The 11,152-nt window shown below is 37.3% G+C and overlaps 1 protein-coding gene across 2 annotated transcripts; it reads left to right on the forward strand.

Moving 5' to 3' along the window:
* The first annotated feature begins 1,586 nt into the window (after positions 1-1,586).
* On the forward strand, positions 1,587-9,858 carry mymk (myomaker, myoblast fusion factor). 2 transcript variants are annotated; one of them, XM_087251640.1, is made up of 6 exons: positions 1,587-1,856; positions 3,666-3,780; positions 4,476-4,624; positions 6,771-6,887; positions 6,984-7,124; positions 8,595-9,857. In XM_087251640.1, the coding sequence occupies exons 1-6, from the start codon at positions 1,722-1,724 to the stop codon at positions 8,712-8,714; spliced, it is 777 nt and encodes a 258-aa protein (XP_087107766.1). In that variant the 5' UTR covers positions 1,587-1,721; the 3' UTR covers positions 8,715-9,857.
* The last annotated feature ends 1,294 nt before the right edge of the window (positions 9,859-11,152 follow it).

Consider the following 11,152-nt stretch of genomic DNA (forward strand, 5'->3'; position numbering starts at 1 on the left):
TCTGAACGGATCAGTTGAATTGGTGAGTTTATTACAGGAAATTCACTTTGAACGAATCATTTAAATCACTGAGATTTATTACAAGAGACTCACTCTGAACGAATCATTTGAATCAGTGAGTGTATTACTGGATATTCACTCTGAACGAATCGTTTGAATCAGTAAGTTTATCACTGGAGACTCACTCTGAACGAATCATTTGAATCAGTAAGTTTATTACTGGATATTCACTCTGAACTAATCATTGGACTCAGTGTGTTTATTACTGAAAATTCACTCAGAATTAATCATTTGAATCAATTAGCTTATTACTGGAGACTCGCTTGAAACGAGTCGTTTGAATCAGTAAGTTGATTACTGGAGACTCACTCTGAACTAATCATTTGAATCAATGAATTTATTACTGGAATCCTACTCAGAAAAAATCATTTGGATCAGTGAGTTTTTTTGTTAGAGACTCACTCTCAAAGGGTGATTTGAATAAATAAGTTTATTACTGTAAATTCACTTTCAACAGATTATTTGAATCAGTAAGTTTATTATTGGAGCCTCAATCTGAATGAATCGTTTGAATCAATTAGTTTATTACTGAAGACTCACTCTGAATGAATCATTTAAATCAGTGAGTTTATTACTGGATATTCCCTCTGAACATATTAAATCAGTGAGTTTATTACTGGATATTCCCTCTGAACGTAATATTAAATCAGTGAGTTTATTACTGGAGACTCACTCTGAATGAATCATTTGAATAAGTGAGTTTATTACTGGATATTCCCCTCTGAACGAATCATTTGAATCAGTGAGTTTATAACTGGATATTCCCTCAGAACATATTATTAAATCAGTGAGTTTATTTCTGGAGACTCACTCTGAACGAATCATTTCAATCAGTGTGAGTTAATTACTGGAGACTCACTCTGAATGAATCATTTGAATCAATATTACTGGTGACTCACTCTAAAAAAATCATTTGAGTCAAGAGTTGATTACAAGAGAATAACTTTGAATGAATCATTTTAATCAGCAAGTTTATTACTGGAGACTCATTCTGAATGAATCTTTTAAATCAGTGAGTTTATTACTAGAGACTCACTCTAAGCAGTGTATTTGAATCTGTGAATCAATTACTGGAGACCTACTCTGAATGGATTATTTGAATTGGAGATTTGTTTATTGTAAACTCACTCAGAACGAATCATTTAAATCCATGAAGAGGGTTATTTGTAATGACAATATTGTCAGTAACCCTGAAGAGACAGCTGTTTCTAGCCACTGCTGAGCATCAATTCATCCATGAGAAATGTCTAAGACAACACAGCACCATCCAGACTGACCAGTTTAAGAAAAATACATGTCAAAGAACCCAATGAGCCCAATGGTGCGTCAGGAATCAGGAAACACTTTGACTCAGCATTAAATGCGGTCAATAGATCGAGAAGTTCACCATAAATGGCTTCTTGACTTTTGTTGTTCTGCAATCCTGAACATGTGTGACAGAAGCCACATGATTACAGGACAGCTGCCGTTCTGATGACAGTGCGCACACAGGCCACGGAGAGACATTTAAACTTTAAAGATCCTCCAGAGCAGCGTGTGTGAGAGAGTGTGTGTGCGAGAGTCAATCGCTCCTCAAAGGAGAGCTTTCCGATTCAAACCAGACAAGCTTTTAAGTCCATCCAAGTTCTCCAGAAATCCCGAGGCCATTTCTCTGAGTCGCAATGGGAGCGTTTATCGCCAAGATGTTGCTGCCCACTATTAGCAGTTTGGTGTTTGTGCCTGCAGCCAGCGTGGCTGCAAAGAGGGGCTTCCACATGGAGGCCATGGTCTATTTCTTCACAATGTTCTTCACCGCGGTAAGAGAATTGTGGCTTTATTAGATGTGTACTACAATGCAATAGAGTTTGCAGAAATAGCTGGTCTTTACACACTGTAAAAAAAGATTAGTTGGCTTTACTTAAAATAAGTGAGTAAACATGTTTCTTTTAAAAATATTAGTTGACTTTATTTAAAATAACAACTCGTTGCCTTCAAATTTTTAAGGAAATGAACTGTGTATAATTGTAAAAATTAGGGTAAATCAACTTAACAGTTCCAAGTGACAAAGGATTTACTCGCTTATTTAAGTCAAGTCAACTTGTTGCTTTAAAGGGAACAGGTCGACTCATTTTTTTAAGTAACTAATTTGGCACTTTTACAGTGCAGCTTGTGCATGTCTTTAAAATGCAGGGCTCCACACAATTCATTCATGTTGTTCCAACACAAATCTATCAAGTTAATTTAACAAATTTAAGTTGATTGAACAGAAAAAATTAAGTTGTAATTAAGCAAAAGAAGGTTGCTGAGTTGCTGAGTTGCTGGTTTGAACCTCGGCTCAGTTGGCATTTCTGTGTGGAGTTTGCATGTTCTCCCTGCCTTCGCGTGGGTTTCCTCCGGGTGCTCCGGTTTCCCCCACAGTCCAAAGACATGTGGTACAGGTGAATTGGGTAGGCTAAATTGTCCGTAGTGTATGAGTGTGTGTGTGAATATGTGTGTAGATGTTTCCCAGAGATGGGTTGCGGCTGGAAGGGCATCCGCTGCGTAAAAACTTGCTGGATAAGTTGGTGGTTCATTCCGCTGTGGCGGCCCCGGATTAATAAAGGGACTAAGCCGACAAAAAATGAATGAATAAATGAATGAATGAATACTCTCTTTCTCTAATATTGCACTCTGTCCAATATACTCTCCTATTCTAATAAGGGCAAAAAAATTAAAAAAAAAAAAAAAAAAAGTAAAACTATTTTTTTTTAATATGAGTGTATAATTAAGTTTCCTGATATTTTTTTGTTTGCTGAATTCTATCAGTGCATGATTTTAATCTATATTTATATGTAACAATGTTATTTATATTGTGTTTACGATGTTATTTTCTGACCTAAGATGAACCTAATAAAGCACAACAAAAAAATAAAAATAAATATAAATAAATAAACATCTTTAAATAGAAAAAAATATATAACATTTGACTTTTCATGTTTCACGGTGGCTCAGTGGCAAGAAGGTCATTGGTTCGAGCCCTTGCTGGACCAATTGGCATTTCTGTGTGGAGTATGCATGTTCTCTCCGTGTTGGTGTGGGTTTCCTCCGGGTGCTCCGGTTTCCCCCATTGTCTAAAGACATGCACTATAGGAGAATTGTCAAAATTGGCCATAGTGTATGAGTGTGTGTGAATGCAAGAGTGTATGGGTGTTTTCCAGTACTGGGTTGCGGCATCCGCTGTGTAAAACATATGCTGGAATAGTTGGCGGTTCATTCCGCTGTGGTGACCCTTGATAAATAAGAGACTAAGCCGAAGAGAAATTAATAAATGAATTTTCCTGTACCTCAAGTAGTAAACCAGAGATATGAGTTCACTTCCCAGCGAATGCAAGAACAGATTTTTTTCAGCCCACATTAATTTACTTTTATTCCTAACGCAAAACAAAGTTTCGTTTACAAAGCTCAACCTCCATTTGCTCAACTGTAGGGCCGTAAAAAGGTCTACTTCATAAATTTCTCCAGACAAGAACATGGAAACTTCATCTAATCTGTTCTAGAGCCTTTTAAATTGACATGTATGTCCTCTGCAGATACCTTTCTTTCAAAGTGGCTTATAACGCTCATGTGTTTTCTGCATCTGTGCTCAGATTTACCACGCATGTGACGGTCCGGGCTTGTCCATTCTCTGTTTCATGAAGTATGACATTCTGGAGTACTTCAGCGTGTACGGGACAGCCATCTCCATGTGGGTCACGCTACTGGGTGAGCAAATAATAACAATTGCATCTAACTGCATACAAACTGTGAGGATTTCTCTGTAATGAATGTCCACAGGTACACATTTGGAATCAGAATTATTAGCCCTCCTGAATTCTTTTTGTTTGGCGGAGAGAATGTTTTTTCAACACATTTCTAAACATAATAGTTTCAATAACTTATTTCTAATAACTGATTTCTTTTATCTTTGCCGTGATGACAGGACATAATATTTGACTTGATATTTTTCAAGACACTTCTATACAGCTTAAAGTGACATTTACAGGCTTAACTATAGTTAATTAGGCAAGTCATTGTATAACAGTGGTTTGTTTTGTACACAATCGAAAACAAATATTGCTTAAGGGGGCTAATATTACATTAAAACATTAAACATTAAAATGATTTCTAAAAAATTAAAAACGTCTTTTATTCTAGCCAAAATAAAACAAATACATTTTTTTCCAGAAGAAAAAATATTATAGAAAATACTGGGAAAATTTCCTTGCTCCATCATTTGGGAAATATTCGAAAAAAGAAAAACAAATTCACAGGAGGGCGAATAATTCTGTAAATCTATTTATGATAAAATAGACGTGTCAAACAGTGTGATGCAAAAGGCTATTTTTCACGAGCATGTTGACAGGTGTTTACATTTTGCATTCCACTTTGACGTGTCAAGAATATGCTTCCATTTGCAGCGCTTGGGGATTTCGATGAGCCCAAACGCTCTTCGCTCACCATGTTTGGGGTGTTGACCGCAGCTGTGAGGATCTACCAGGACCGACTGGGCTACGGCATTTACTCCGGCCCCATCGGGACAGCTGTCTTTATGATCACAGTCAAATGGGTGAGTTTGAGACACGTCAGATGGGTCAGATTCTTCCAGTTAAGGTAGGGGTGTCCTGGAGGGCCGGTGTCCTGCAACGTTTAGTTCCAATCCCAGTCAGACACACCTGGGCTAGCTAATCAAGCTCTTACTAGGCTTTCTAGAAACATCCTTGCAGGTGAGTTGAGGCAAGTTGGAGCTAAAATCTGCAGGACACACCGGCCCTCCAGGACCGAGTTTGGACATCCCATGAGTTAAGGAATTAGTTCATGTGAATATATCTGTGAGATGGTCAAAGTTGTCCACATTAGTTTACACAGAATTTTATTTTATTTATTTATTTATTTATTTTTTTGTTAATAAAAAAATAACAGATTGTATGTACATTATATAACAGCAGTACATTGTAAAAAGTAAGAAGACTTTCGTAAAAAAGTGAGTAAACCCATTGGTTTTAAATCTATTAGGTGCCTTTACTTTAAAAAGTGAGTAAACCCATTGGTTTTAAATCTATTAGTTGCCTTTACTTTAAAAAGTGAATAAACCCATTGATTTTAAACCTCTTAGTTGCCTTTACTTTAAAAAGTGAATAAACCCATTGTTTTTAAATCTATTAGTTGCCTTTACTTTTAAAAAGTGAGTAAACCCATTGGTTTTAAATCTATCAGTTGCCTTTACTTTAAAAAGTGAGTAAACCCATTGGTTTTAAATCTATCAGTTGCCTTTACTTTAAAAAGTGAGTAAACCCATTGATTTTAAACCTCTTAGTTGCCTTTACTTTAAAAAGTGAATAAACCCATTGGTTTTAAATCTATTAGTTGCCTTTACTTTAAAAAGTGAGTAAACCCATTGGTTTTAAATCTATTAGTTGCCTTTACTTTAAAAAGTGAATAAACCCATTGGTTTTAAATCTATTAGTTGCCTTTACTTTTAAAAAGTGAGTAAACCCATTGGTTTTAAATCTATTAGTTGCCTTTACTTTTAAAAAGTGAGTAAACCCATTGGTTTTAAATCTATTAGTTGCCTTTACTTTTAAAAAGTGAGTAAACCCATTGGTTTTAAATCTATTAGTTGCCTTTACTTTTAAAAAGTGAGTAAACCCATTGATTTTAAATCTATTCGTTGCCTTTACTTTAAAAAGTGAGTAAACCCATTGATTTTAAACCTATTCGTTGCCTTTACTTTAAAAAGTGAGTAAACCCATTGATTTTAAATCTATTAGTTGCCTTTACTTTTAAAAAGTGAGTAAACCCATTGATTTTAAACCTCTTAATTGCCTTTACTTTTAAAAAGTGAGTAAACCCATTGGTTTTAAATCTATTAGTTGCCTTTACTTTTAAAAAGTGAGTAAACCCATTGATTTTAAATCTATTCGTTGCCTTTACTTTAAAAAGTGAGTAAACCCATTGATTTTAAACCTATTCGTTGCCTTTACTTTAAAAAGTGAGTAAACCCATTGATTTTAAATCTATTAGTTGCCTTTACTTTTAAAAAGTGAGTAAACCCATTGATTTTAAACCTCTTAATTGCCTTTACTTTTAAAAAGTGAGTAAACCCATTGGTTTAAAATCTATTCGTTGCCTTTACTTTAAAAGTGAGTAAACCTGTAGCTCCTTAAATTGTACAGTAAATGTGAGTAAACACATAAAAGTGAGATATTTTCACGACACTAGTATTCAGCTTAAAGTGACATTAGAAGGCTTAATTAGGTTAATTAAGTAAATTAGGTTAATTTGGCAAGTCTTTGTATAACGATGGTTTATACTGTAGACAATCAAAAACAAATATTGCTTAAGGGGGCTACTAAAATATTGACCTTAAAATGGTTTTTAAAAATGTAAACTGCTTTTATTACAGCCAAAATAAAACAAATAAGACTTTCTCCAGAAGAAAAAATATTATAGGAAATATTGTGAAAAATTCCTTGCTCTGTTAAACATCATTTGAGAAATATAAAAAAAAAAACATTGACAGGAGTGTGAATCATTTTGACTTCAACTGTACATCTTCAAATGTGTCAAGATTAATGCAGATGAGGCCTAAGAGCGAATCACCAAATAAGCTCTATTTGCTCATGGCAACATGGAAACTCAGGATTTTATTATCTCCCACAAATGCTCTCACAAGATTTTACAAATGTTTTTTTTTTTTTTTGTCTTTGCTCCAGTTACAGAAAATGAAGGAAAAGAAAGGCCTTTATCCAGACAAAAGTGTTTACACTCAACAAGTGGGCCCAGGGTGCTGCTTCGGTGCTCTTGCTTTGATGCTTCGCTTCTATTTTGAGGTAAAAAAAATATGAACATGTGCAGCTACTGAGGGAACACTTTACACAAGTTGTTAGGAAAGCCTGTGGTAATGACTTGCCCATTTACTCCCACAGGAGTGGGACTACGCTTATGTTCACAGTTTCTACCACGTGTCTCTGGCCATGTCCTTTATTCTGCTGCTGCCCAAGAAGAACCGTTATGCTGGAACGGGACGTAACGCAGCCAAACTCAACTGCTACACCCTCTGCTGCTGTGTATGATGCATCTTTTTATCTGGAGGTGAAAAGCCTCTTTAAGATGACAAACAGACTCATAGTGAGCATTTAAAGGGATGGTTCACCCAAAAAGACTAATTTTGTCATCATTTACAGTACATCATTCACTCATGTTGTTCCAAATCTGTATTCTTTCTTCCACAAAAGGGAAAAGTGTGATGCTGGTGGCTTATATAATTAGAGCAAATGGGAATGATAGGGACAATATGTCTTTTTGTCAATTCGATTACAAGTGGACACCACAAAAAAATCGGATAAAAATCGATGATTAAAACACAGGCTCATTGGAAATACATGCTTTGTTCCTTTTCACATTAATAATATTTTCAGAGACATATTTTCTGTAATAAAGGATTATTTTAGTGCAGTTCTTTGTACAACGGCAAATGAATTCTACAAAACGCCTTAACGATTTGTAATCTAATAACTTAGCCTCATCTATTTATCTGCACAACTTTATTGGTGAGGTCGGTTTGCTTGGTAACTCACTTTGTATGGTCAAAAACTTGTGTGTGACTTTGGATTCACAAAAGAGACAAAAGCGATGTGAATTCAAGGTAAAACGTTGTTATTGCAGCTCACTTTTCCCCAACCCAGGCTCATTCTGAAAACGTACCTCTATATACATTTCTGGAGATCGCCAAATACGTCCCAGGTTTTCTACCAGAGGCCGATGTGTAAGCTTTTTCAGAACTCAAATTTATTTCCCGAAGGCCATTCGCGCCTGATGTTCTCGCATAAATTCACCAGGGGACGCTGTCGACTGACTGACTGACTGACTGATCGATTGACTGACCCACCCTCCTCCTTCCCTAAACCCAACAAATAGTGATTTCAAAAGAACTGATTGACGCACCCACCTACTTCCCTAAACCCAACCAAAAGTTTTAAAAAGCAATCCAGGAAAATTAAAGCCCTTGCCTGATTTTTACCACGTTTTCAGATTTTATCACATTCTCACCCTGTTATTTTTTGTTTATTTAAATGGGGTTTTTTGCCTTCTGTTTTTGTCTTACCCGCTTTCTGGAACTGTTTTTCACCGGACTTAAACCCTGTCGTCGTGGTCAACTCCTCTCTGCGTCTCAAGTCCGCCAACGTACATGGCGAGCTACTAGGCAAACTGGTAACAGTGGTCAAGCCTTCCATACGGAGGAGAGTGGTCAGCTGTAAGCAAGAAAAGGAACGGCATCATACCGTGCCGTAGCGTTCTCCAGAAACGTATATAGAGCTATGTTTTCAGAATGGGCCTGTGCTGCTTAGTTCTCATTCCATGCAACTGCACTTGAGCTACCAGTACATTCTTTCCTCAGAGAATAAAAAAGTCATACAGGTTTGGAACAACATTAGGGTGATTAAATTATGACAGAACTGGCATTTTTGGGTGAATTCTACCTTTCGTTTTCCAGAGACTGTCCATCATGTTAATCACACTCCTTCTTTCAATGGCAGACTTCACAACCTCAGATGAAGGAAAAAGCACGGACTATCTGGACTACTCCGCAGAAACCCTGGATGCGGACCTGTGGTCCTGGCCTGCCGTTACACAAATCCCGGCCACGCACCATGTAATGCAAGAAACCGTGCCTGTTAACGGCACCCTGAAAGTGAGGACAGTTTTACGACCTCCCAGCAGGCCAAGTATGCATTGGACAACTTATTCACAGGGACAGCACGATGCCCTGCTAGTCAAAATCACAGAAAAAGCAGACTCAGAGCAAGATATGGATGGAGAAATGAAGACTATCCACCTGAAAAGGAAACACCAAGGCTCCTCAAATCCAGCTGGAAAGTTTATGAGTCACAAAAAAACAGCAGACGCATTATCTATCCAAAATGAATAAACTGTCTTTCAAAGGTTCCTCAGCAGGGACCACTTGTCTATGTCCGTTTTAAGAGGCCGTAAAAGAGGCAATTTAATTCTTTATATTCGTTTGTTTGTGCCAGACAGGTCAGACATCATCTGGGTACAACTAAACATTCAACTAAACCTTTAAGGAACAAGACAAGTGGATTGATGTACAGTTGAAGTCAGAATTATTAGCCCCCCTGAATTATTAGCTCCCCTGTTTATTTTTTTCCCTAATTTCTGTTTAATGGAGGGAAGATTGTTTCAGCACATTTCTAAGCATAATAGTTTTAAAAACTTATTTCTAATAACGGATTTATTTTATCTTTGTCATGATGACAGTACATAATATTTTACTTGATATTTTTCAAGACACTTCTATACAGCTTAAAGTGACATTTAAAGGCTTAACTAGGTTAATAAGGTGAACTAGGCAGGTTAGGGTAATTAGGCAAGTTATTGTATAACGATGGTTTGTTCTGTAGATTATCGGGGGAAAAAATTAGCTTAAAGGGGCTAATAATTTTGTCCCAAAAATTTTTTTTTTTTTTTAAAATTAATAACTGCTTTTATTCTAGCCGAAATAAAACGAATAAGACTTTCTCCAGAAGAAAAAATATTATCAGACATACTGTGAAAATTTCCTTGCTCTGTTAAAAATAATTTGTGAAATATTTAAAAAAATAAAATAAAATCAAAAGGGGGCTAATAATTCTGACTTCAACTGTATATAGCAGTGGATAGAATTTTCAAGCAAATCTGTGGGTTTGAAAATAATTTTATATGTAAATATAATAATTTATTGTTTTATTTGATGTACTGTACCTATCTAATGTTTTTCAGCTTTGAATAAATGTTTTTTAAGATTTATTGTCATTTGAACACTCTGTGTGTACATTCAGGGGAAATTATTATTCGAGGAAAAACTGTTCAATTACAATGCTGAAGAAAGAAAACTCTTGTGGCTTTCCGTAAAACTCAGACTTCAGTCCATTTGAGTCGGTCCATCTGCACGCTCCCGACACTCTCCAAAAATTACAAACACACATGGCATGTTTTAGACAAAACAGTCTCCCAGCAAACGTGAATGAAACTTTGGGTCGGCAAAGACTTCTTTGACTAGAAGCCAGGCCACCAGCTCCTGCGCCCAGAGAAAGGTGTTTTTGTCTGGGGGGGAAGCTGGCAGCTCGTGACTCTCCTGGCTGTCTGTCCTAATCTGCCAAAAAAGAGTAACCTTACACTTTTATTACACCAGCGTGAAGCACTTTTGGGCTTCTTTATGACCACTGTCTGTTTAAAACCACTTTGTTCGTGGTCTCGGCCCCCACACACACACACTGTCTGAGGAAACTCCACCAAGCCCCACCGCCGCAAGCTTCACTCGAAAGCAAGCGTATCTAGACTGCTGTTTTTATTCACAGTCTGCCCTGGCCTTCCTCCATTTCTCTGGCTCTCTTTTTGTTTTTGAGTTTATCCATTTAAATAGAAAATAAATGAACAATCTATTCTTTATATCACAGATGACTTCTTTGATAATTCTGAAAACCTAGCCCTATATAAATTTCAGGAGATGGCAGATTATGTAGACAGAGCTACGTATGGCTGCATTTCGTCTTTAAAATTAACGCTACAGGCGGTATAACGCCGTTCCTTTTCGCGCTTACCAGCTGACTGCTTACCTATCGATGGCTTTTCCGCTGTTACCAGTTTGTCCTGTGGCTCGCCATGGCAATGCGCGTGGCTGTGCATTTATACTTCTGCGCGCTGTCTCTGTCGGTCTGCATTAACACTTCCAAAACGCTAGTTGGCAGTGAGGTGTTAATGTTCCTCTGTGTCGAGTTTCTTCTCTGCCTTTTTGCTTTTCCTGAACACTTCCGGGATGTACAAGTGGCTCAAACTCGCTCATCTTGAGGCAGGAACCGGCGGACGTGCAACAACTTTAACTATGAGGTAAACACAAAACAAAACTTCCCATTCAGAGCTCCTTCACGGGACTCCACACTTGTAAACAATCGCTCGCGCCATTCGCGCGGCTCTCGGTCCCGCCCAGACTCGTCAGCGCTACCAAGCCGACCAATCACAGAGCTTACGCTACGCGTCGTTGTGACGTGTAGTTACATTTTTTGAGAGGTGCACGTCAGTGACGGCGATGGCCACGGCG

This window comes from Danio rerio, chromosome 5, assembly GCF_052040795.2.
Source record: "Danio rerio strain M-AB ecotype USA chromosome 5, GRCz13ab, whole genome shotgun sequence".
Taxonomy (NCBI): domain Eukaryota; kingdom Metazoa; phylum Chordata; class Actinopteri; order Cypriniformes; family Danionidae; genus Danio; species Danio rerio.

What these genes read in the sequence shown, in the direction of transcription:
- mymk (XM_087251640.1), top strand. Translation starts at nt 1,722, where the DNA reads ATGGGAGCGTTTATCGCCAAGATGTTGCTGCCCACTATTAGCAGTTTG. An exon ending in TGCTTCGCTTCTATTTTGAG is followed by an intron (nt 6,888 to 6,983) that starts GTAAAAAAAATA and finishes TTACTCCCACAG; the next exon opens with GAGTGGGACTACGCTTATGT. An exon ending in GCTACACCCTCTGCTGCTGT is followed by an intron (nt 7,125 to 8,594) that starts GTATGATGCATC and finishes TTTCAATGGCAG; the next exon opens with ACTTCACAACCTCAGATGAA.